Source organism: Amblyraja radiata, chromosome 17 (assembly GCF_010909765.2).
Source record: "Amblyraja radiata isolate CabotCenter1 chromosome 17, sAmbRad1.1.pri, whole genome shotgun sequence".
NCBI lineage: Eukaryota > Metazoa > Chordata > Chondrichthyes > Rajiformes > Rajidae > Amblyraja > Amblyraja radiata.
In genome coordinates, this window is record NC_045972.1 from 50,096,696 (window position 1) to 50,123,019 (window position 26,324).

The window sequence follows — 26,324 nt, forward strand, 5'->3', positions numbered from 1 at the left end:
GCTAGTTTTTTTCCTATCTTTTTTTAATTTTAGTTTATCTAAACTGTTTGTTTTGGGGATTCTTTACTTTTTCTATGTGGGGAGGGGGGTAGGGTAGGGGGGAAACCGTTCCCCTGTCACTTCCTGGCGAGGATGCAACTATTTGTTTTTTTGTCTCTTCCTTCGGGGGAATGCGACTTTCTTGTCGTATCCCCCTTCTCTGCCTCCGTCTGCGCTGAGGCCTAATGGCGGAGCTGGCGGTCTCCAACCTGCGACCGACCTCGAGGCTCCGGAGGCAGAGCCAGCCAGGACCTACAACGCTAGACTGGCCGACTTCGGGGCTGAGGCAGCGGTGGCCCGACTCGCTGATGCGGCGTTCCAGCTTTCGGCAGCGGCCCGGAGCTGAGGCTGCGGGACTCGGAGCTGAGGCAGCGGGACTCGGAGCTGAGGCAGCGGGACTCGGAGCTGAGGCAGCGGGACTCGGAGCTGAGGCAGCGGGACTCGGAGCTGAGGCAGCGGGACTCGGAGCTGAGGCAGCGGGACTCGGAGCTGATGCAGCGGGACTCGGAGCCGATGCAGCGGTGGCCCGACTCGGTGAGGCAGCGGGACTCGGAGCTGATGAAGCGGTGGCCCGACTCGCTGAGGCAGCGGGACTCGGAGCTGAGGCAGCGGTGGCCCGACTCGCTGAGGCGGCGTTCCAGCTTTTGGCAGCGGCCCGACTCGGAGCTGAGGCTGTGGCGTTCCGGCTTTCGGCAGTGGCGACATCACCACGGAGGTCCGCTGGACTGGAGGGCGGCATCTTCGGCCTGGATCGCCTTAGCGCAGAGGGAAAACAAGGAGGGAAGAGACAAAGACTAAGACTTTTGCCTCCATCACAGTGAGGAGGTGCTTGGTGAACTCACTGTGGTGGATGTTAATTTGTGTGACCGAAAGGTCTGAATGAAAAAAAAGGAATCAAATTTTTAAAAAAATCAAATTTCTCCGAGTCATGTCCTCGCCCCCCCTCTTCGCGGCCTACCACTGGATCGGAACGGCCTTTCCTACCCGAGACCGGGGACCGGACCAGAACTTCGGCAGCGGCGGCGTGGCGCTGGATTCACGGCGGATACCTACCTGGATCGCCGTTTGGTGCTTCTGAGTGTTGGGCCGCTGCTCCAACATCGCGGTGCTGTGGTTCGTGGAGCTCCCAGCGCGGGCGGAGCTGACTGACATCGCGGAGTCCCTGGAGCCCTTTGCCGAGGGCCGCCAGCGTGAATCCCCGCCCGGCGCAGCCTGGAGACGTCGGGAGCCACGGGCTCTGATAGGAAGTGGCCAATTTGGAGGTGCAAGCCGCTGAGGTTGGCCTCCCGTTCCGACGTCGAAGTTCCAACATCCCTGCGAGCGGGCCTGAGCGGCGGGCTGCCCGTAGCGGCGACTGCGGAGGGCTCCGGAGGCCCCGACCACGGGTGAACATCAGAGGAAGAGACCGACTTTGGTGCCTTCCCTCACAGTGGGAAACTTTTGATTCTGCTGTGGGGGGATGTTTTATGTTGAACTCTATTGTGTGTTGTGTTCTTTATTTTATTGTATGGCTGTATGGTGACCACATTTCACTGTGCCAACTGGCACATGTGACAAATAAATGTATCTTGTATCTTGTATTAATGTCAAGACCCTTAACAGCATTGATGTAGAGAGGGATCTTGGGGTCCAAGTCCAAAACTCCCCGAAAGTGGCAACACAAGTAGATTGAGTGGAAAAGAAGATGCATGGTATGTTTGCCTTCATCGGTCGGGCTTTGCATATAAAAGTCAGGAAGTCAGCAAGCTGTTTTATAACCTTTATAAAATACTGGTTAGGACACATTCTGGCCGCCCCATTACAGGAAGGATGTGGAGGTAGTGAAGAGGGTGCAGAGGCAGTTCATCAGAGTGATGTTCGCATTAGGGGGTATTAGTTATATGGTGAGATTGGACAAACTTTGATGCATATTATAATAATGATGTTTAAGTGGCTTTTAGATGGGCACATGGATACGCAGGGAATGGAGGTATATAGATCACATACAGGCAGAGGAACTTAGTTTAGCATCTTATTCTACAAATATATTAATGGCCGAAGGGCCTGACCCTGAAGAGCTGTACTGCTGTATATACTGTTTTTATAAAGCATTCATTATATGTGTAATTGATAACATTCACCCCTTACGTATCAAGTAGTAACATTACTTTCAGAATGTACTTTATAAATATATGCTGTAAAATGTCTTTAAACCCTTTGGCATATCAACATTTATAAAGGTATTTTGCTACCAGTGACAGCTTACTGAACAATGAAAATGAGGGAAAAATTGGGGAAGCTATCATCCTAGCTTTCCTGCATAATCAAGGTTAATTTACATAACATGTGGCCAGTTCTGATCATATGGAACATTTACATATCTTCTGAAATGCTTGCATCAAACTCTCCTTCAGAAAAAGAAGTGTGGAGAACTAATGGAAAGTACAACAATGGCAGGAAAACCTGAACACAAAGTCAATCTGATGACAATGTTTGGATATACATGAGAAACCAGGTAAAGTATTTTATCCACTACAGCTCAGTTAACTGAGGCACAAAAGATTGCAGATGATGGAATCTTGAGCAAAGAGAAAACCACTGGAGCAGACACAAGGTGCTGATTAAAAAAAAAGATAAAGTGCATAGTAACTCAGCGGGTCAGGCAGCATCAATGGAGAACATGGATAGGTGATGTTTCAGATCACCAAAGTATCAGAAGTTAACATTCACAATGAATGTTTTTTAAGAGCACACCTATGATCAATTTACTGTATCTGGACCTTGAAAGCAGTGATTGTTTACGAGCATATACTTCACTGGATAATGATCAACCTCAGCATCATACCTTGATAACCAATCACTTCATCTGATGTACTTCCAAACAGGTTACTGAATAATGATGAATGTGCATCTCAACTTATATTTCCCAATTTATCCAGCTGATCAGGTAAGGAAAATGCAGCAACATTAATAACACCTTTCTTAAAACGGACCGAGGATTAACACAGGGTCTTGCGTTGCCACGACTTATCAGTAATGCTCACTGAGCTCTTCAAGGGCACAACAATACTACAGCTCAATAAAACTGGCTTGCCTCAATTAGCACAGAGAGTTAGATGTATCAAAGCATCAATGAAACCAATCTCCAAGCTAACACCCTACTCAATAAACAAGCTGCCAGAGAACTCAGGGGTCAGGCATCATCTGTGGAGAGAAATGGACAGATGATGTTTGGGTTGGGACCGTTCTTGACGCTCAAGACTTCAACACCTGCAGTCTGTTGTGTCTCCTGACATCCTATACATTCAGGTCAAGAAAATGCACTGAAGGCGGTCAGTCAGTTATAAGAACACTCCAAGATAAAGCATGTAAATCCTAAAAATGCAACAGCCAAAAAAATAACAAACAACAAAGCTGCAGAGTATATTCAAATTAAAATTATACTTTCAACATGAAAAAACATCATTATATTGTAACATTAACAGCCAAATGTGCATGATGCTCCTTGAACAATCCCAAATGCCGAGATATTATGTATTTAGTTAATACCATAAATAAGTCACATTTACATTTCAAACAATAGTGACAAACAAGAACTTTTAGCAAAAGCAATTTTTAAATGCAATCATTAATGAGACCACAACTTTGTGATGCTGGTACAACGATAATGCAGAATGCCACAAGATAGGTACACATTTATTTGGTTAAACCAATGTGGTTGAAGTTCAATGTACCAAAACAATTACAAGACCATCCATAATCCCATAAATACTACATTATTAAACATACAAATGGATTTCTCACATTAAAAATACATGTCGATCATTTAAAAACAACTGGAAACTGTTGAGTAACAAGTCTGTATATAATTAATCTACATGTAAATAAAGGAAGGAGCTGTTAGATTATGACTGGGGAACTTGAGTAAGCCATGAAGAGTGTGAGATCCTTCTTGAATTCAGATGCTAAATTTAACTTGGGTCACATATAAATATGTATCAGATCCGAATAGTCAAAAAACGTAGATGCATAACATCGGGAAGTAAAACTGTTGTGAACTGAAATGTTATATGCCATTATGTCGGTAACTTTGCATGTTTGAAAATAGAATATTCGGTATTTAGTGGAACCAATCATCAGGGCAGGCAGGGGCATGTGAGAACAGTAAAAGAGTTAACATTTCAGGTCAAGGTCCCTTCAACAGACTGGGTAAAGTGAGAAGAGTGGTGTATTTTAAGCTGCAGACAGGGAGGAGGGAGGAGAAAACTAAACTAATTTGGTCTGCACACTATCGCAAACATTCTCTCCTGTCCTTCCCATCTACAACTTAAGACTTGCTTGTCTTTTCACTTTGAGATGAAGGCTCCTTCACTTAAAATGTCGACCAACTGATCATCCTGCTCATTGCTTCCACCATTTTGTTATTTTCAGCTCTCCAACAACTACAAATGTGGCTCCATTGATTTATTTATTGCTGTTCTGCTTTCTGCATACTGTCCATTGTTCACTTATCACATTTTTACTTTTACATAGTTACATAGTTTACTAAACCTGATGCAACATATTCCATTTTACAACCACCTAGGAACATAATTGACAGAGTGAAACAACTTCATTTATGCAGATTAATTGCTATTCATTTGCTTCAATCCAGAAAAATGGCAAGTTATGAATATACAATGCATGATCTAAAATTAAAGCTCAAATGAACAAAATCACAGAATTGTTTTAACAATCAGCGACAAGTATTTCAGTTATCACATCATCTTTGATGCATCAACATATCAGGGCTTCGAAACATATCAGTAATTTCTCCAAATCACTTTAGCCTTTCTCCACGCTCTCTCCCGGCACTCAACAAGCCGACTTATTTAACTTTGATGGTGTACAAATATAATCCATTCAGTTTCAGTTTATTGTCACGCTAAGGGTCAGCATTAACATATTTTAAAATGCACAGATTAATCAAGGACAGTTAGCACAGATTTACTAATGGGAATGCAGTACCTGACTGTGTAAGAAAGAACTGCAGTTGCTGGTTTAAATCTTCGCTCCAGAGATGCTGCCTGACTCGCTGAGTTACTCCAGCATTTTGTATCTACCTTGTAGTACCTGATTAATGTGTTTGAATTTATTCGAGGAGGTAATAAGGAGGATGGGGTGTTTGATGTAGTTAACACAGGTTTCAGCAAGGGCTTTTTGCCAAGGTTTCACAAGGCAGACTGGTCAGATAGAGAGTGGGATTTAAAAGAGAGTGGCACATTGGATCTAAAATGAGTCAGTGTCAGAAGCACCAACTGATGGGTATTTTGTGATGGGTATGTGGTGGATGACTGTCGTGGGTGGCCCTACAAAGGGCTCAGTACTCAATCCCTTACTTTAAAAAGGTATAGCAATAAATTAGACCTAAATGGAGATTTAAAAACGTTACAGAAATACAAAGTTTCATTGTACCATTGCATCACCCTTTTAAAAAATCAGTGTTGATTTCAAACATGGTAATTATTTACAAATATTTCTGGTTAGCTTACTTAATTACATAATTGTTACTGGGCACCAGTAGCCAGAATAAAAATTGTATAGGTCACTATATCTTCATCATTAAAGTACAATCCTTCTTTTCCATATCCAACTCCACATGGATCGGAAAGCTTAGAGAGATATGGGTCAAACATAGAAACATGGAAAATAGGTGCAGGAGTAGGCCATTCGGCCCTTCGAGCCATTAAATATGATCATGGCTGATCATCCATATCAGCACCCTGTACCTGCTTTCTCCCCATGTCCCTTGATTCCTTTGCGAACCTAAGCAAATGGAAGGTAGACAAAAATGCTGGAGAAAGTCAGCAGGTGAGGCAGCATCTATGGAGCGAAGGAATGGGTGACGTTTCGGGTCGAGACCCTGAAGGGTCTCGACTCGAAACATCACCCATTCCTTCCCTCCATAGATGCTGCCTCATCTGCTGAGTTTCTCCACCAATTTTATCTACCTTCGATTGTTCCAGCATCTGCAGTTCCTTCTTAAACATAAGCAAATGGAACTGGTTTACATGGGCACTTGGCCAGCATGGACTAGGTGGGCCGAAGGAGCTGTCCCCATTTGACTCTTATGAACTGGACATTTCCTGGTTCGGTCCTGCACTGACTTTAATCTGATAGGTTCAGGGGAGACAGTTAGTCGTTCTGATGAGTCACAGATCCCAGACGCCCAGCAGAAGGCGCTGCTCTGTCTAACTGGCAGCAAGAACCTCCACACAACAGCCATGACGAACGCGCCTCAATAAAAACACTCAGCATTGGCTTCAAACAATACGGAATAAGAAAACATTTACTAAGTGAGCTGGAGAAAACCAAGTATTGAAGAAACGTCTGATACCTACGCAAAAGTCACTAATATATAAAACAGAAATCATGATCTTCATTAAAACGACTCAACTACACGACCAGAAGCAAGCATAACATAAAATTATTTCCATTTGCTAACAATGGGAATCTCCGATTTACTTATGATTGAAAGCAATCCGGAAAGCAAGACGGAAATAGGATGAAACCTACAATCACTACTATTGTCCATTTATATATACTGATTTTTGTTTACTGTGAGTTTTACTAAGTAATGTTTGTTGTGCTGCTGCAAGTAAGATTCTCATTTGTTCCGTTTGGGGACACATGGATATAAAAACACTCGATTTTTGAAATTGAAGAAATGTGCAGTGTTGAAGTGCAGTGGTGTTGGTGCCGACTGTTTACAGCTGCGATTGAGTTATATCACGTTTCAGTGTTGTTTAAAAAGGGGGCGGGGGCGAGGGGGAATGTAAATTATAACATGGACGTTTTTCTTTAAAAAAGAAAACATTGATCGAACATTTCTAACTAAGTAGAAGAACGGTTTAAAGTGAAAGTATGAAGGTGTGTGTGTGGGAAAGAACTGCAGACGCTAGTTTAAAATCTACGGTAGACATTGAATACTGGAGGAACTGAGGGGGACAGGCAGCATCTCTGGACAGAAGGAATGGATCGGGACGGTTCGGGTCGAGACCCTTCAGTGCAAAGATCCTATAGCTCGCTAGAGGTTCTTTGCTTCAGTGTGTGTGTTTACAGCCAGCTGCCAGCGGGTCCCACCACACGTTGTGGCCGCTTTGGTGGTGGTGGGGGTGGGGGGGGGATGTTTAAGAGAGAGTTCGATTTAGTTCTTAGGGCTAACGGAGTCAAGGGATATGGGGAGAAGGCAGGAACGGGTAGTGATTATGGATGATCAGCCATTGGTGAGGGCCGAGTGGCCTCCCCTTGCACCTATGGTCTGTTTCTAACTTGTGTACAACCTCCAGCGCCTTCCCTTCAACAGCCCAGGGGAACATTCACATTGGCAGCCGCAGCGGGAGAGCCGGGACCGGGGCAGGCAGGCAGCGTTGCTGCGGCCCGAGGCCCTTTACCTTGGCGTGCTCGGCCCGGAGCCGGGAGCGGGCGTGTGGGCCAGGTGCTGGTGCTGGTGCGGGCGGCGGTGGAGGCGGCGGCGGCGGCGGCGGCGGAGCGGCCATGTCCCGCGGCCTCAACAACAGGCAGTCCTAAAGAAGTGTTTGTGCGTGTGGCCGCGGAGCCGCGCTCTCCTCGCACACACGACGGCAACAACGGCGGCGGCGCTTCTCATCCGCGACTCCTCCCCGGCGGCGGCGGCGGCAGCAGCAACGGCGGACATCTCACACTCGCATCGCCCTCCTGCCGGCTCCGTCTCTCTCAGTCTCTCCCGCCCGTCCTCAGCACCTCACTACCACCGCCATCTTGCCCTGCGCCCGCATGCGCACTGTCTACTGCCGCACGTGGTCACAGTGGGGGTGGGGGGTGGGGCACGTGGTGGGAAGTGCGTGCGGTGGAGGGGGGCACGCGGTCTGAGGGGCAACACGTGGTGTCTACGATGCTGAGGCCAGGCTGCAGCTCTCGGCCACCTGCCTCAAGTCAAGTTTATTCGTCACATACACATAAGAAATGTGCAGTGAAATGAAAAGTGGCAATGCTTGCGGATTGTGCAAAAAAAACTACAAACAGAATGGAACAGAAACACATATTACATATTTGTGGGAGGAAAAAAAGAAAAAAAACAGCAATTTAAAAAAGACACCACACAACAGTAAAATGGTGCAGTATAGTTAGTCCCTGGTGAGATAGGAGTTTATAGTCCTAATGGCCTCTGGGAAGAAACTCCTTCTCATCCTCTCCGTTCTCACAGCATGGCAACGGAGGCGTTTGCCTGACCTTACATAGGAAGTAGGTGCGAGAGTAGACCACCAGGTCCGTCGAGCCCGCACCGCCATTCGCTCATGGCTGAACACTAAACAGACACACTTACCCACAAACAGTAGACACAAGACACAGAACACAAGACACTACCCTCCCCTTTATACCGCTATCACCCCTCTCCACCCCAAGAACCTCGTGATCTCCTGGGGGAGGCAAAAAAACGGATAAAAACCCAGGTCCAATTCGGGAAAAAAATCCGGGAAATTCCTCTCCGACCCCAATCCAGGCGATCGACACTTGTCCAGGAGATCACTCAGGTCTTACTATACTAACCATACCTAGGTCCATATCCCTGCCCTCTCCCCGTAGCCCCTTATCCCCTTGGCAGCTAAAAAACCATCTATTTTAGTCTTAAATATATTTAAAGTTTCTGCTTCCACTGCTCCCTGGGGCAGTGAATTCCATAAATTAACCACCCTCTGGGTGAAGAAGTTCTTCCTCATCTCAGTTTTAAAAGAGCCCCCCCTTATTCTGCAACTATGTCCTCTAGTTCTAGTTTCCCCGATCATTGGGAACATCCTCGGTGCATCCACCCGATCAAGGCCCCTCACGATCTTATATGTTTCAATGAGATCGCCTCTCATTCTTCTAAACTCCAAAGAGTAGAGTTCCAGCCTACTTAACCTTTCCTCATATGTCAATCCCCTCATTGCAGGAATTAATCTTGTAAACCTTCGCTGCACTGCCTCCAGGGCTAGTACATCCTTTCTTAAGTATGGACCCCAGAACTGTACACAGTATTCCAAATGTGGTCTCACTAATACTGTGTACAGCTGCAGCAAGACCTCCGTGTTTTTATACTCAATCCCCCTAGCAATAAAGGCCAAAACTCCATTGGCCTTCCTGATTGCTTGCTGCACCTGCATACTAACTTTTAGTGATTCATGTACTAATACCCCTAGATCCCTTTGCGTTGCATTACAACGCAGCTCCTCCTCATTTAGAAAATAACTTGCCCTATCATTTTTTTTCCCAAAGTGAATGACTTCACATTTATTAGTATTAAATTTCATCTGCCAAGTTGTTGCCCACTCACCTAGCTTATCTATATCCTTTTGCAGACTCTTCCTATCCTCCTCATCCCCTACTTTTCCTCCCATTTTTGTATCGTCCGCAAATTTTGATATATTACACTTGGTTCCCTCCTCCAAATCATTTATATAAATTGTGAACAACTGAGGTCCCAGCACCGACCCTTGTGGAACCCCGCTAGTTACCGGTTGCCATCCCGAGTATGAACCATTTATCCCCACTCTCTGCTTCCTATTTGTTAGCCAATCCTCTACCCATGCTAATATATTACCCCCAATCCCATAATTTTTTATTTTTAGCAATAGTCTCTTATGTGGCACCTTGTCAAAAGCCTTTTGGAAGTCCAAGTATACCACATCCACCGGTTCCCCTTTATCCACCCGGGTTGTTACTTCCTCAAAGAATTCGAGCAGATTCGTTAAACAGGACTTCCCCTTCACAAAACCATGCTGGTTCTGTCCGATGAAGTCATGTTTATCCAAGTGCCCCGTTAGTGTTTCTTTAATAATTGTCTCTAACATTTTACCCACCACCGATGTTAGACTAACCGGTCTATAGTTACCCGCCTTCTGTTACATTGGCCATTTTCCAATCCACTGGGACCGTTCCTGCCTCCAGGGAGTTTTGGAAAATTATCACCAATGCATCCACAATCCCCACCGCTATCTCCCTCAAGACCCTTGGATGTAATCCATCAGGCCCAGGGGATTTATCCTCCTTCAGTCTCATTAATTTCCCTAATACCACCTCCTTGGTGATCTTAATAGTATTTAGCTCCTCCATTCCTACCGCCCCCTGTTTATCCAGCGTTGGAATATTTTTTGTGTCTTCTATGGTGAAGACTGATACAAAATACTCGTTTAATGCCTTTGCCATTTCCATGTTCCCCACCAACAACTCTCCAGTCTCACCTTCCAATGGACCAACGTTCACCTTAGCCACCCTTTTTCTTTTTATATAGCTATAAAAACTCTTACTATTAGTTTTTATGTTGTTCGCTAAATTCCTTTCATAGTCTATTTTCCCCGTCTTAATTAATCTCTTAGTTATTTTTTGCTGACCTTTAAATGCTTCCCAATCCTCTACCCTCCCACTATCTCTGGCTACCTTATATGCCCTTGCCTTCAGCCGAATACTATCCTTTATAGTTTTACTGAGCCATGGCTGACTGTTCTTACCCTTACCCCTTTTTTTCTTCATAGGAATAAATTTTTCTTGAAGGTTATACAGTAGACCCTTAAACGTACACCACTGCTCATGTACCGTCTTATTCTTGAGTCTGCTATCCCAGTCAACTTTGATCAGCTCAGTCCTCATACCTTCATAATCCCCCTTATTTAGACTAAGCACCCTAGCCTGAGTTTCAACCTGCTCCCCTTCTATTTGAATATGGAATTCGACCATATTGTGGTCACTTGTTCCCAACGAGTCCCTAACTATGACATTTTTAATTAATCCTGCTTCATTACACAGCACCAGATCCAAGATTGCCTCCCCCCTTGTTGGTTCTGTGACATACTGTTCTAGGAACCCGTCTCTAATACATTCTATAAACTCTTCCTCTAGTCTACCCTGCCCAATTTGGTTTGCCCAATTAATATGAAAATTGAAGTCCCCCATGATTACAGCAGTTCCCTTTTTACATGCGTCAACTATTTGCAGATTTATGTTCTGACTAACAGCGTCACAGCTGTTTGGAGGTCTATAAATTACACCCACTAGTGTTTTTTTCCCCTTGTTATTCTCTATCTGTACCCAAGCTGTTTCACTATCCTGATCCTTCAACGCAATATCCTTCCTCTCTATTGCCGTTATTCCCTCCCTTATTAAAAGGGCCACCCCTCCTCCCTTTCTTTCCTGTCTATCTTTCCTAATTGTCGAGTACCCCTCTATATTTAACTCCCAGTCCTGATCCCCTTGCAGCCATGTCTCCGTAATGGCCACGATATCATAACTATATATACTTAATTGCACCGTTAATTAATTTATCTTATTACGAATACTCCGTGCATTTAGATAAAGCACTTTCAGATGATTTTTACTACCCTTCCTTTCCGTTTTTGCCCCTTTTACATCTAGAGCTTTATCTTCACACATTCTGTCTCCTGTCACATTTTGACTTTCCGCTTCCCCATTGATACCCTGCTCTATTTCCTCTACCCCTGCCGTTATTACCCCCCTTGATACCTCCCCCCCGCTACTTAGTTTAAAGACCTCTCTACTGCCCTAGTTATATGATTTGCCAGGACCCCAGTCCCAGCACCGTTCAGGTGAAGTCCGTCCTTACAGAACAGATCCCCCCTGTCCCAGTACTGGTGCCAGTGGCCCAAGAAACCAAACCCATTATTCCCACACCAGTCTTTGAGCCACGCATTCAGCTTTTTAATTTTACGTACCCTCGCCGATTTGGCCCGTGGCTCAGGTAGCAATCCGGAGATCAGTACCCTCGAGGTTCTGCTTTTTAATTTATTCCCTAACTGCTCAAACTCCTTCAGCAGATCCTCCTTCCTCGTCCTTCCTATGTCATTGGTCCCCACATGGACCACGACCACTGGATCCTCCCCCTCCCTCTGCAAATTTCTCTCCAGCATCGCAGAGATATCCTTAACCCTAGCACCGGGTAGGCAACACAGCCTTCGGGACATGTTCTGCTGGCCGCAGAGAACCTTATCTACCCCCCGAATAATACTATCCCCTATCACTACGGCCTTTCTTCTAACTCCCCCCTCTTGAATGGCCTCCTGATCCACAGTGCTGCAGCCAGGTTGCTCATCCCTCCCACAGCCCCTGATCCCGTCCTTACATTGAGTAAGAGCCTCGGTCATGCTCATCAGGGACAAGGGCTGTGGCTCCTGCCGCATCTCCTCCTGGTTCCCCCTACCTGCCTCGCTTATGGCCACACCTTCCTTTCCTTGCTCACTGCCTACTGAATTAGTTAAACTGGTCGGTGTGACCATCCCCTGGCACAAAACATCCAGGTAATACTCCCCCTCCCTGATGTACCGCAGCGTATGAAGTTGGGTCTCCAGCTCATCAATGCGGAGCTGGAGTTCCTCTAGCCTCAAACACTTACTGCAGCTGTAGGGATCTTCTACATCAATGGTGTCGACAAATTCCCACATCTCGCAGTATTGGCACATCTCCTGACCGCCCATCTTATATAAGTAATTAACTGGTCCTATTTAAGAATCCCCTACTGTATTGATACACCCCTTATTTATATAATCCTACCTCCTATAAATGGGAAAGTACTCACCCCAGCCATAAATTACCTACTGGTTTGGCTGTCTAGTGGTAATTTCGTCCGCTCTTCCTGTCTGGTCCACTGCTCCCTTGCAGTGCGTGGCAAACCTCTTTACCTCTGTTAGTCTCTGTTAGTCTCTCGAGCCGCGGCTCCGTCCGTCCTCCCTCGGCGACAGCACCTGTGGCACCTTAGCAGCTGGAACAGTCCGTTGCTGGGGTGGAAGGGGTCTCCCATGATCTTGTTGGCTCTGGAGTTACACGTTCTGATGTATAGTTCCTGCAGGAGAGCGAGTGTAATTCCCATAGTGTGTTCGGTCGAACGCACTACTCTCTGCAGAGCCTTCTTATCCTGGGCAGAGCAGTTCCCAAACCAAATCGTGACATTTCCTGACAAGATACTTTCCACAGCCACCGAGTAGAAGCATTGGAGGAACCTCAGAGACACTCTGAATTTCCTCAATTGCCTGAGTTGGTAAAGGCGCTGCCTTGCCTTACTCACCAGTGCTGCAGCGTGTGATGTCCATGTCAGATCCTCTGTCCACTCACCCTATCCACAGTATCCCCATTTATCTTCAATGGTGTGTACGTCCTCGGATGATGTGCCCTCCTAAAGTCCACGATGAGCTCCTTGTTTTTTTTGATATTCATGAGGCTATTGTCCTGACACCAGAGTGCCAGATCAGCCACCTCCTCCCGGTAGGCCTTCTCATCGTTATCGGAGATCAGGCCCACCACCACAGTGTCATCAGCAAACATGATTATAGAGTTGGAGCTGAACCTAGCCACACAGTCATGTGTGTACAGGGAGTACAGTAGGGGGCTGAGGACGCAACCCTGGGGGGATCCTGTGCTCAGGGTGAGGGTCTTCGATATATTTCCCCCCATATTGACTACCTGGGGCCTGGCGGTGAGAAAGTGCAGGACCCAGGCACACAGGAGGGGGGAGGGGGGAGGGGGGGGGGGGTTGAGCCCCAATTCCAGCAGCTTCTCAGCAAGTCTGGTGGAGACTATTGTGTTGAAGGCTGAACTGAAGTTCATGAACAGCATCCTCACATAGCCAGCCCCCCCCCCCCCCCCCTCTAGCTGTCAAGATGAGAGAGAGTGGTGTGCAGAACCTGGGAGACCACATCGTCCATGGATCTGTTCGGACGGTATGCGAATTGTAGCGGGTCCATGTTGCGAGGGAGGAAGACGCAGATGTGTTTATTGACCAGCCTCTCAAAGCATTTCATGACTACCGAGGTGAGAGCCACCAGATGGTAGTCATTCAGACAAGCTGGGGAGGCATTTTTAGGTACAGGTACAATGACGGATCTTTTGAAGCAGGCAGGAACCACGGACTTAGCCAGGGAGAGGTTGAATATTGTAGTGAGCACCGGAGCTGGCTGCGTAGCACAAGGCTTAAGTACTCGCACCACGATGCCATCTGGGCCTACAGCTTTCCTCGTGTTCACCCGTGTCAGAGCCCACCTCACGCCGTGCTCGGACAACGAGAATGTGTGCACATCCCCAGCGATGGACCTCCGTTCAGCTTCGATAGCCAGCACGCTGGAAGTGTTGTCGTTAGTCGGCAGTCCTGGGGTGATGTTGCCCGTCTCGAAACGAGCGTAGGAGTTCAGGTCATCAACTAGGGAGGTGCCGGCACTTCCAGTTGAGGGGGGCTGCTCCGGTAGTTGGTTACAGTCCGTAGCCCCTGCCACAGGCGTCTGGTGTCCTGCTGCTCCATCTGTGACTCTCATATTGTCTCTGTACCTCCTTTTTGCGTCCTTCACCACCCTTCGCAGTCGGTAGGGCTCCATCTTGTAGACGGCCATATTTCCGGATGCCAGGCCCGGGTTGTAGGCCGCGGTGCGAGCATTCAAGGCAACACGAACGGACCTGTTCACCCAGAGTTTTGATTCGGAAAGGTGCTAACCCTTACCGTGGGGATGATGTTGTCGGCTATTGTTGTGATGAAGTCCGTGACTGCTTCCGCGAACTCGCTGACGTCAAGAGCGGAACTCGCTATCAAAACATGGAGGGGACGGGGGACACAATTTTTTGGCGCACTCACACACACACACACACACACACACACACGTGCGAGGCTTCGGAGGTTCAATCCAGCGATAAAAGAAACTGAAGTCTGCCTGTCTCACCGGGTTAACTACAGCCCTGTCTGGACTGACGGGACACCAGTGCTGCTTCTCCGCGCTGTCCATATTTCCCGCAAGTCCAGGCAGGTTCACCTGGCGGGTCAGGCAGAGTGAGCTGGGTTTAGCGCTGGCTGTGGGCCTGGGGATGCCGCGCCCGTCTGACTGCCGACCTCTCTGGCCACCCGTGTGGGGGGGGGGGTGGCACTCGGGACAGTGCCGGAGACCCGGCCGGGATGGATCCTGGCTGCGGATGAGGCGCAGGTCTGTGCCACGTCTCCCTCCTCCAATCACCACACTCTATCCTCAGTCCCACCCCCACTCCTCCCTCCTCCAATCATCGCGCTGAATCGTCATGTCCCGCCTGACCGACGTCTCTCGTCCAATCGGCGCTCTCGATCAGCAGTCCCACCCCACTGTCTCGCAGAGAGCAGAGATTTTAAAATACGGATCACAAAAACTTGGGGGGGATGTCCCCCACCTCTCCAAACATGGGGGGGACGTGTCCCCTCTGCCCCCCCCCCCCCGGGTTTTCCGCCCCTGGCTAACGTCACTGGAACTTGCTTGGAACATATTCCAGTCGACATCTGTCAGTGCATCTTGTAGCACGGCCTCTGACTGGTCTGACCACCGCTTTATGTCCCTCGTCACTACCGCTTCCCGAACTATCTTCTGTTTATACTCCGGCAGCAGGAAAATGGCAGCGTGGTCAAATTTTCCTAAGGGAGGGAGTGAAACGGCCTTGGAGCCCTTCCGGAACGGCGTGAAGCAGTGGTCCAATGTTCTCTGGTGGCACACATGATGTGTTGGTAGAAGTTCGGCATGACCTTATTGATTTATTAAAATCTCCAGCCACCACCATAGCCGCATCTGGGTTCTTGTTTTGATGTCGACATAGCACATCGTGTAGGGTCGATAGTGCCGCGTCGGTGTCCGCATGCGGTGGAATGTAGACGGCTGTGACGATCACTGAACCGAACTCCCGGGGAAGGTAGAATGGGCGGCATGAGATCGTCAGGTGTTCCAGGTCTGGGGATGAAAGCATCTTAATATTTCCAGGGTTGCACCAGTTATTATTGGTTATGAAGCAGACTCCTCCACCCTTGGATTTCCCAGATGCTTCTGTTCTGTCAGCACGATGGACAGTGAAGGACTCGGTTGGGCAGATTACCTGATCCAGAATCAGCGAGGTCAGCCATGTTTCGGTCAGGCAGAGGATGTTGTAGACCCTTATATCCAGCATGTTTTCCAGGGAGTGGACGTTCGCCAGAAGAATGCAGGGCAGAGGAGGACGAAAGGCTTGGGCTCTCAGCCTATTCCGAATCCCCCCCCCCCCCCCCCGCTTACCCCGATGTTTTCTCCGGGTTTTCCTTGGAGCCACGCTCCCATTGTTGCTGCAGCAGCTTCTGTTGATCTCTGCTGGCCATGCTGGATCAGTAAGTACAGAGTTTAAAAAGTCTCCATTTGCCCTGGAGTTTAGATTTAAGAGGGTTTCCCTGCCATACTTTGTTAGTACTAGGGAGTTAGAACTTAGAAATAAGTTAAAAAGGAACATGAAAGTTAAAAACACGCACAATTTTCGCGGAGCTGCCACAACGGCGACTAGACAGGGCCGCGCCATTTTTTTTCTAGTCTATATTTATAAAATATATAGTCCATATCTATAAAAGATACAGTCTATATCTATAAAAGAAGACTTTCTAATAACTTGCTGATGTACCAAAAAATGTCCTATCTATCTATCTATTATATAAAAGTCTGTGGATGCCGCCTGGCGTCCGGCTGCCTTTCTGCCTTTTGATTCGTTCCATCGTGTGATGTCACAATGCCCAATGCTCACATATGTCCAATCGGAATGGATCCATTTACATATGCCTTTGCACCAGCCCCAGCCAGATTCCCACCCCGCAACCGTGCTTTGGAGGAACAACCCAATAGACCCAGGTGGTTAGTGTGACGCCTCACCCTCCCCCCCCCCCCCCACCCCCGCAAACGCGCGTTGGGTAAACAGACCCAACGGGTCTGCACTTGGTCTAGTTATTATATAAAAGTTGGATCGGTGAGTACAGCCTTTAAAAAGTCTCCGTTTACACTAGAGTTTGGATTTAAGAGAGTTTCCCTACTTATCCTTGGACCATGACCCCCAGAGATGAGCACCAGGCCCGAGTTACTCCAGCAGATTGTGTCTACCTTTGGTATAAACCAGCATCTGCAGCTCCTTCCTACACATGTGGTGTGGAGGGGTGGGTACAGACCGCACATGGTGACCAGCTCCCAGAGATAAAGCAGAGAGTGGGGGTGGCAGGGTGTCCAGGAGGAGTGGAGAATGGGGCATGGAGGAGGGTGGGGAGGGTAGAGCATGGGATATAATCAGGCGTGAAACGCAGAGTGTGGGATATAACCAGCGTGGGAGGTGCATGGAGTGTGGGGAGGGGGCGATGCATGGCTGGTACCTGGGGTGGCAGGGGTTATGGGGAGAAGGCGGGAGAATAGGGTTGAGTGGGAAAGATAAATCATGATTGAATGGCGGAGTAGACGATAGGCCAAATGGCCTAATTCTAATCCTATCATGAGCACAGGTGGCGCTAAAAAGCCCATACGCTGCTGCCACTTGACCACTCGTTATTTGGGTAGAACTTAGACTTGCATCCCTTTGTCTGTGCAGCCAGCTGCCTTTTCAATCGATAGAAATGAAACAAAGGGCGAAGAGTGTAGATGTACCTTTATTTGAAATAAACATAGCAGCTTAAAGTTCATAAACAATTTTATAAATCAATATTATAACCTTACTGATCATTTATCAGAGCCACCCTCCATAGCAGCTTAAAGGATTACTCAAAAGTACTCCTTATTTGGTTGGAGTTTTTGGCGACAAGGTCAATATTAAAAACAAATAATTTATCTTTAACATCCAGAATTACGTGACACAGCCACTGGAAGAATGCAAGTCCAATTCCTGGCCGCGTTCAGCTTTCAATATCACACAAATCAAGTCCCACCTGGTCTTGCATTACAGCATATTCGCATTTGGATTCCTAAGCATGAAACATTCACCCACTCCATGTCATTGTTGAATTCGGTTTCACAAGGAGCCACACCCGTAGTTCTGCTTCTTGCCGCTTTGTGGTGGGGTTAAAAGACCTGGCAATGCAGGTGAACTTTGCTCCAGTAGCAGCACCTGCTTCGAATGAGCTTTGTCCTTTAGAAATAATGCAAAGTATTAGCTAATTAGGTTAACTGGAAACAATTATTTTATTTCCCCCAGTGGAAAAGTCTAGGACCCGAGGGGCACAGACTCAGAATAAAAGGATGTACCTTGAGAATAGAGAGGAGGAGGAATTTCTTTGGGCAGAAGGTGGTGAATGTGAAATTCATTGCCACTGCTGATGGTGGAGACCAAGTCATTGGGTATTTGTTAAGCAGTGATTGATAGGTTTTTGATTAGTAAGGGACCAAAGGTTACAGGGAGAAGGAAGGAGAATGGGGTTAAGAGGGAAAAATAGATGAGCAGAGCAGGCTCGATGGGCTGAGTGGCCTAATTCTGCTCTTTGTCTTATGATGTGAAAGATCTAAGATTTGCTGTATTTCAATTCAACAAGAGGGAATACCTTTAACAGTTTGCAGATGTTACCTTGATGGTGCTTGCTTTTTATAATTTCAATACTTTAATGAAATACTTGAGTTTAATCATTATTGTAAAACAAAGGAATACAGCCAAATTACAGAGGCAAGATCCAGCAGAAGCCTGCAGGTGATATTTCCAGTGATGCCAATGATAAATATTGTTCAGGTCTATGACACAGCATGCCTGCTCTTCAATCACGTGGTGAGTAGCCAAACTGTGACATGCCTCTTTAGTGACATTTCAGTGTCTGACCATGTTATCATCATTAGCACAGGATAAATGCACCAAGTGTCACCCAAATAATTAATCCAACCACTTGAATATTTACAGGATTGATCAGAAATAGACTAAAGATTAAAAGTCTGAAGAAGGGTTTCGGCCCGAAATGTTGCCTATTTCCTTTGCTCCATAGATGCTGCTGCACCCGCTGAGTTTCTCCAGCATTTTTGTGTACCTTAGACTAAAGACCTAACTGTTTAAGAAAGAACTGCAGATGCTGGAAAAATCAAAGGTAGACAAAAATGCTGGAGAAACTCAGTGGGTGAGGCAGCATCTATGGAGAGAAGGAATAGGCGACGTTTTGGGTCGATTCCCTTCTTCAGACTGATCAGTATCTATGATCTCCATAGATGTCGCATGTTCCATTCACCCCCCCCTCCCCCCTTCATTTTGTACCAATAGGTGCAAGTTAACAGTTATAACATGTCTAGTCCTGTGTGCATGCAAAACCTACCAATAATATCAAATAGTTGTAGTGCGGCTGTATATTGTGCATATCCTCAGGGTAGATGCCTTTCCAATTCCTCTGTTTTATGCTTCCTGCTTCCCTTAAGGTCATGGCAAAAGGAATCATCCATTTTACACATCCTTCTATTTCACTCCATTCAAAACCTAAACATTAATTAGATTGTTAATTGAAATAAATGTACATTATACAGTTTAGTTTAAGTTTATTGTCACATGTACCTAGGTGCAGTGAAAAGAGTTTGTTGCATGCTAGTAAGAATCCTACCTGATACTTTGTGAACCAAGTCACAGGAAGAAAAGAAATACAAAGCTGAAGCTGCCACAACTCCATAAAGGAACTTCAAACACTTGAGGTCTAAGACACAGAGATCCAACAGCTATGGAGAGAACAAAGAGGTTTGGCTGTTATTAATGCAACACCTTCAAAAGCAGAAGAGACTGGGTATTTAAGAAGGAAGACAAAAAAGCTCAGCTGGTGAGGCAGCATCTATGGAGCGAAAGAATAGGCAACGTTTTGGGTCGAGGATAAGAATATTCCTTGCACCACCTCCACAACCCCTACAAACACCAGTCCGTTGAAGTGGTTAAGCCAATTCCATTCTGTGCATGTACAGGGATCTATGGAAACCTAGCCTAGTATTTCCTGCAGTCAGGTGAAAGTCCATGCAATACTGCACATCTCCCAGATTCTTCACAATTGGGGGCAAAGTTATTTGAATGCATTCTTTAAAAATATACATTTAAAATTCCAACGTCATTCAGGATGAAACTTGTTTCTAGTTTAGTTTATTGTCACGTGTACAAAGGTAGAGCGAGATGCTTTTTCCAATAGTATGTAACCTCTGCATTCTTGATAATGGTTTTGACTCAGACAGTCCTGCAGTAATTTTGTTCTACTTGCTTCTTCAGAAAACCATGAAAAATGTTGATTTTTACTGTAATTTGTTGTTTGAGCCACAGATGCCAAATTGAGATATTACTGACCCGGGATTTGTCAACAATAGACAATAGGTGCAGGAGTAGGCCATACAGCCCTACAAGCCAGCACCGCCATTCAATGTGATCATGGCTGATCATCCACAATCAGTATCCCGTTGCTGCCTTCTTCCCATATCTCCTGACTCCACTATCTTCAAGAGCCCTATCTAACTCTCTTGAAACTTTCCAGAGAACCGGCCTCCGCTGCCTTCTGAGGCAAAGAATTTCAGTGGGTTATCAACTTAAAACAGTAGCCAAAACAAATAACTCAAGATGCTTTTACCTCCATTACTTTAATAAATATTTCCTGGGGGTACTGTGGTACCAATACTTCATACATTTCCTTCAAATAAGCAACTTGCATGTAGATGTTAAGCCAAGACACAACTGTGACAGGACACAAACTCCATTTGAGAGCCTAGAATAATGAGAAAACATTGGATAAACTGTTGTATACAATTCAGCTCAACTGGCAGCATTTGTAAATACTTTGGAAGGTAGGCAAAAATGCTGGAGAAACTCAGCGGGTGAGGCAGCATTTATGGAGAGAAGGAATAGGTGACGTTTCGGGTCGAGACCCTTCTTCAGACTGATGTCGGGGGGGGGGGGGGGGGGTCTTTACCCGAAACGTTGCCGATTCCTTCCCTCCATAGATGCTGCCTCACCCGCTGAGTTTCTCCAGCATTTTTTGTCTACCTTCGATTTTTCCAGCTTCTGCATTTCTTTCTTAAACCCTTGGAATCAATGGAGATCATTTTTAAAGGTAGACAAAAGTGCTGGAGAAACTCAGCGGGTGAGGCAGCATCTATGGAGAGAAGGAATAGGCAACGTTTCGGGTCAAGACCCCCCCCCCCCCCCCCCGACATCAGTCTGAAGAAGGGTCGAGACCCGAAACATCACCATTTCCTTCGCACCATAGCTGCTGCCGCACCCGCTGAGTTTCTCCCTTTTGTCTACCTTCGATTTTCCAGCATCTGCAGTTCCTTCTTGAACAGAGATCATTTTTAATGTCTTTCCATTCAAGGTGGTACAAAACCGTGTATTCTATTTCTTCAGCCAATTTGTATATTAGTCATTATTTGAAATACTTTAATTTTATAATACTTTTAATTTTACCTTCAAAATAACAAGTTCCATGTCAAGAATTTCTTCTTCGGTGCAAGCCCCGTCAGTTACAGATGCAAACTGGTGCAACTTGGGTGGGTAGATTTCCTGCAAAAGTGGTAGAATTAAGTGTTCTGTTGTTACTTGGAAATAGATACTACACTTCACTTGCTTGTAAATGTTTCCGTACCTCCAGCTTTGCAGCAATAAATAAAGTTGAGATTCCAATAAGCTGTAATCGGGTCTTCACAACGTTGTTCTGTGTTGCCATAAACCTATCGAAGTAGTCTTGTGCTAAATAAAACGTCTCTCTTTGTAGCTTGTAGACATCACAAACCTTTCCAATAGTTTAAAAAAAAATCGAAGTTAACATGTTTCCATTACAACTGCTTCTAGTTATTTCTTAAATTTGTAAAAGCATTCCTGCAAACCAATAATGAAAGGCCGTGTACAATTCCCCTCTCAGTATGTGGAGAGCATACAGTGGAGAGCATACTGACTGGTTGCATCGTGGCCCGTTTCGGAAACTTGAACGTCCAGGAGCGGAAAAGACTGCAAAAAGTTGTGACCACTGCCCAGGCCATGACCTCCCCACCATTGAAGGGATATATCGAAGTCGCTGCCTCAAAAAGGCTGCCAACGTCATCAAAGACCCACACCATCCTGGCCACATTTCACCGTTGCCATTGGGAAGAACGGTGCCTGAAAACTGTAATGTCCAGGTTCAGGAACAGCTTCTTTCCTACAGCCATCAGGCTATTAAACACAACATCAAAAAAAGCTCTGAAATACAACAGACTATTATTATTATTGCACTATATTTATTGAGTATGTGTGCGTGGATATACACACACACTAAACTTTTTTTCTCCCGTTATGTACTATGTTTACATATTCTGTTGTGCTGCAGCAAGCAAGAATTCCATTGTTCTATCTGGGACACATGACAATAAAACACTCTTGGCTCTTCTCTCTGGACAATTATACCATTCACTCTTTCCGGTTTTCAGTGGGTTATCAACTCTCCACGGACAGCTGGATGACAACTTATTTTTCCAATATTTAGCCTTTCCCAAATTTCTCACCTCCTGCTTGGAGGACTCAAGTCTACTTTTATATTGCAACTATCATTCTTGAATTATTCACACAACCATCCTAACATGGACTTTATTCGCGTAGATCAAAACCCTAATGTTCCAACAAGGACTAGAGCAACTGCTTGCTGACCCAACTTTAACCTGTTTACATGCCATGTTTTTCCCCCCACTATTGGAGAAGGTTCACCAGACTGATTCCTGGGATGTCAGGACTGTCTTATGAAGAAAGACTGGATAGACTTGGTTTATACTCTCTAGAATTTAGGAGATTGAGAGGGGATCTTATAGAAACTTACAAAATTCTTAAGGGGTTGGACAGGCTAGATGCAGGAAGATTGCTCCCGATGTTGGGGAAGTCCAGGACAAGGGGTCACAGCTTAAGGATAAGGGGGAAATCCTTTAAAACCGAGATGAGAAGAATTTTTTCACACAGAGAGTGGTGAATCTCTGGAACTCCCTGCCACAGAGGGTAGTCGAGGCCAGTTCATTGGCTATATTTAAGAGGGAGTTAGATGTGGCCCTTGTGGCTAAGGGGATCAGAGGGTATGGAGAGAAGGCAGGTACGGGATACTGAGTTGGATGATCAGCCATGATCATATTGAATGGCGGTGCAGGCTCGAAGGGCCGAATGGCCTACTCCTGCACCTAATTTCTATGTTTCTATGTTTCTATGTATTGGCCATGACTAGAGTATACTCAGGGATGGCACTGAACAGGTTAAAGGACAACTAGAAACAAGCAATGAGCTTTGCCAACATCCACAAATAACACAACAATGGCTTTAGAATTTGACTGAAAACATCTTTCCCAAGACAGATTGACGTGTTTGTTGAAATGAAAATCAAACCATGATAACAAATTCTCCACGTGGAGGGAGCCCTTACCTCCATTAGCCAGTCCAAAAGAATTGTCCTCATCTTTGGTTGCAAGAGTGGGTGTTTTTGGAAAAAATCTTTGTCTCTCAGATACATCTGTTCCTTTTTCAGAAGAACATTCCATACATCATCTCCATTGGCCCAGCTGTTTATATTTCAAAAATACAATGATAGTGTATTATCTGGTAACATGGATAATAGATAACTTGGAATATGCACAATTGTACAGTGCAAGTAAATAAACTCACCACAAGGCTGGTAATGGTGAAGCTCTAGCTGGGGTGACCAATACACTTTTGAATTTGCAATTACTTGTCGAGTACGCTGTAATGTTGCCATCTGGATTTTTCCGCGATGAAATGAATCTGTACGGACTCACGCAGTTGGTGTTAATTTTCCAACAATCCTGCAATTAAAGTCAATTTTGCAAATGCATAATATAGATACTTTATTGTCACATGTGCCATGACGGTACAGTGAAATTCTTTGTTTTTGCGTACACATCGGTTTTTGTTCCTGGGAGTAGGTACAAAAACATTTTATGATGGAAAAGTCAAGATCCTGCTTTGCCGTGTCCCCCAAAACATCACCTTTCACTGTCACAGGGGTGAAATGGTACAGCAGTATTATTGTGTAAGAAGGAACTGCAGATGCTGGTTTCAACCGAAGGTAGACACAAAAAGCTGGAGTAACTCAGCTGGACAGGCAGCATCTCTGGAGAGACGGAATGGGTGACGTTTCGGGTCGAATCTGAAGCAGGGTCTCGACCCAACACATCACCCATTCCTTCCCTCCAGAGAAGCTGCCTGTCCCGCTGAGTTACTCCAGCTTTTTTTGTCTGTCTTTAGCAGTATTACTGATTTTATAACTGCCTTAAGAAAGTCTCAACTCTGACCGGTGAATTGCTGACAGTCATTTCAACCGTTGTAGTGACAAAATGCTCCCGATTGCCTGCAAGCTAAAACGTGATTACGTTACTCAGAAGCCACGCAAACATCTGATGAGAGTTCCATTTCAACCAGCTGAAGAATCGCAAGTATTCTAGATTTAATCAAAGAGCCAACAGGAGGGGACAATAGAAGGGACAATGAAACTGGTGATTGCTATTCGAGCAACTGCTGTGTGAACTGATGACATTTGGGGAAGGCACATTGCTGTCTAAACTATCCATGTCATTCCATGATGAGGCTACGCAAGTGTTGGGAATGTGGAACTTGTGAAAGCCTGCAACAGTGAACAATAATTATCCTGAAGGTAGAAATAAAATGCTGGAGAAACTCAGCGGGTGAGGCAGCATCTATGGAGAGAAGGAATAGGCGATGCAAATAGGAAATAATAATTCAGGATTGGTGGAAAGGAATGAATTGCCTAGGAAATTTAGCTTCATTAATTTCTATTAATTAGATTAGGAACAATGCTCAAGGTCTTCATCTCCAGTTCCTAACCATTGTTCCTAGATTAGAAACCCAAATAGATCCAAGATTAGGAACTGCAGATGCTGGGATTTTGAGCAAAAATAATGTTGGAGAAACTCAGCAAGTTGGGCAACTATAAGAACTTAACCCTCAAGGTCCCAGAAGATCTAGGCTGATGTATACAGGCAAAATAAAATTAAATGCCACAATAAAATCCAGTTTATGCAAAATGGTGAAAGGACAGTGTCCTGCCTTTATAGGAGCAGATTGTTCAGTATTTGCAGCTAGAGAAATTAGTAGGATAGACACAAAATGCTGGTGCAACACAGCAGATCAGGCAGCATTTCTGAAAAAAAAAGTAGGTGATGTTTCAGATCAGAACCCTTCTTCAGAAATTGGCATTTCGATATCAAACATGAACCCAACATGGCATACCTTATGTTCAAATGGTTTCACTGCCCATTCTTCATTAATTTTATCCAAATCTTGCACACACTACGATCAAAGGATACAGATTACCAAAGTCAGAGTTTTATGTCACACACTACTGGGCTATGTCACACTGGTGTGCAGGTACTCACAATTGCAGCGGATGTCTTTCGCTTTCTGGGTCGCAGTACCTCGTCAGGTTTGGCTGGCTTTGTTGAATGTTCTTCTGTTCTTGCACTGAAAGTTGAATTAAAAATAAAAGGCTTTAAACCCATGGCAATTCACAGCACAGACTGGGGCACGGTTACATGGGCATTCACGCACCTTTTCCTGGGCATCCTCCAAGCAGCTGTGTGGGTGAAAGGCGTCCTGTGAGTGAGAGGGACAGGGTGAGAGCCAGTCAAATCCCCTCGCTGACATTGAAACATAGAAAGTAGGTGCTGGAGTAGGCCATTCTGCCCTTCAAGCCAGAACCGCCATTCAATATATCATGGCTGATCATCTAAAATCAGTACCCCATTCCTGCTTGCTCCCCATAGCCCTTGATTCCTTTAGCTGCAAGAGCTAAATCTAACTCTCTCTTGAAAACATCCAGTGAATTGGTCTCCACTGTCTTCTGTGGCACAGATTCACAACTCTGGGTGAAAAGGTTTTTCCTCATCAAGCCTTCACATCCCCCACTCTTCTCCGCCACCATTTGGTTTCTCCTTTCTCCACAACCATTCAGCCTCTCATCCCACCCCTATCATCCACCACCACCATTCAGTTCCTCACCACCACCATCCAGTTCCTCACCACGATGCCACCATCCGTCCTTCTCCCCCTCTGCAGCCATTCAGCCCCTCTTCAGCTGCTATCCCATACCACCGCCATTCATCCCCCTCTCCCTCCGCACAACCATTCAGCCCCTCATTCCTCTCCTAACTCACCCCGCCAGTCATCCTATGACCCTCATCATCCCTTGTCCCGCTACCCTCCTCTCCCCTGTCAGCTGCCATTCGGCCCCTCACAGCCCTTCTCTTCCTCTTCCTCTTCCTCTTCCCTCCATCATTTGGTCTCTCGTTCCCGCGCTCACCCGCAGCCGCCAGCACTCTCTCCGCAGCGCGCCTGCGCCGGCCTCTTTAAATCCGTGGCGGGAGTCGAGCGCGGCAGGCCCCGCCCCCATCGACAAGCCCCACCCCCATCGCCCGGCCCCGCCCCCATCGACAAGCCCCACCCCCATCGACAAGGCCCGCCCCCATCGCCCGGCCCCACCCCCATCGCCCGGTCCCGCCCCTATCGACAAGCCCCGCCCCCACCCCCGGTCCCGCCCCCATCGACAAGCCCCGCCCCCA

At 46.2% G+C, this 26,324-nt stretch overlaps 2 protein-coding genes across 2 annotated transcripts in view; both read right to left on the bottom strand.

Annotated features, from left to right (window-relative positions):
- The window catches only part of uri1 (URI1 prefoldin like chaperone), a 37,406-nt gene extending 29,573 nt beyond the window's left edge, over positions 1-7,833 (bottom strand). The window contains exon 1 of the mRNA XM_033036457.1: positions 7,452-7,833. Within this exon, the coding sequence (XP_032892348.1) occupies positions 7,452-7,556 (105 nt within the window). The 5' untranslated portion in view covers positions 7,557-7,833. The remainder of the gene's footprint in view (positions 1-7,451) is intronic.
- A 9,592-nt stretch (positions 7,834-17,425) lies between these two features.
- ccne1 (cyclin E1) lies at positions 17,426-26,110 on the bottom strand. Its single transcript, XM_033036458.1, has 12 exons — positions 26,066-26,110; positions 25,315-25,359; positions 25,143-25,227; positions 24,997-25,056; positions 23,395-23,552; positions 23,156-23,291; positions 21,365-21,511; positions 21,187-21,282; positions 20,354-20,488; positions 19,358-19,469; positions 19,079-19,236; positions 17,426-17,919 (listed from the first exon to the last, which is right to left on the bottom strand). Exons 2-12 carry the CDS (start codon positions 25,326-25,328, stop codon positions 17,803-17,805), a joined length of 1,218 nt encoding a protein of 405 aa, XP_032892349.1. The 5' UTR covers positions 25,329-25,359; positions 26,066-26,110; the 3' UTR covers positions 17,426-17,802.
- Positions 26,111-26,324: the final 214 nt, after the last annotated feature.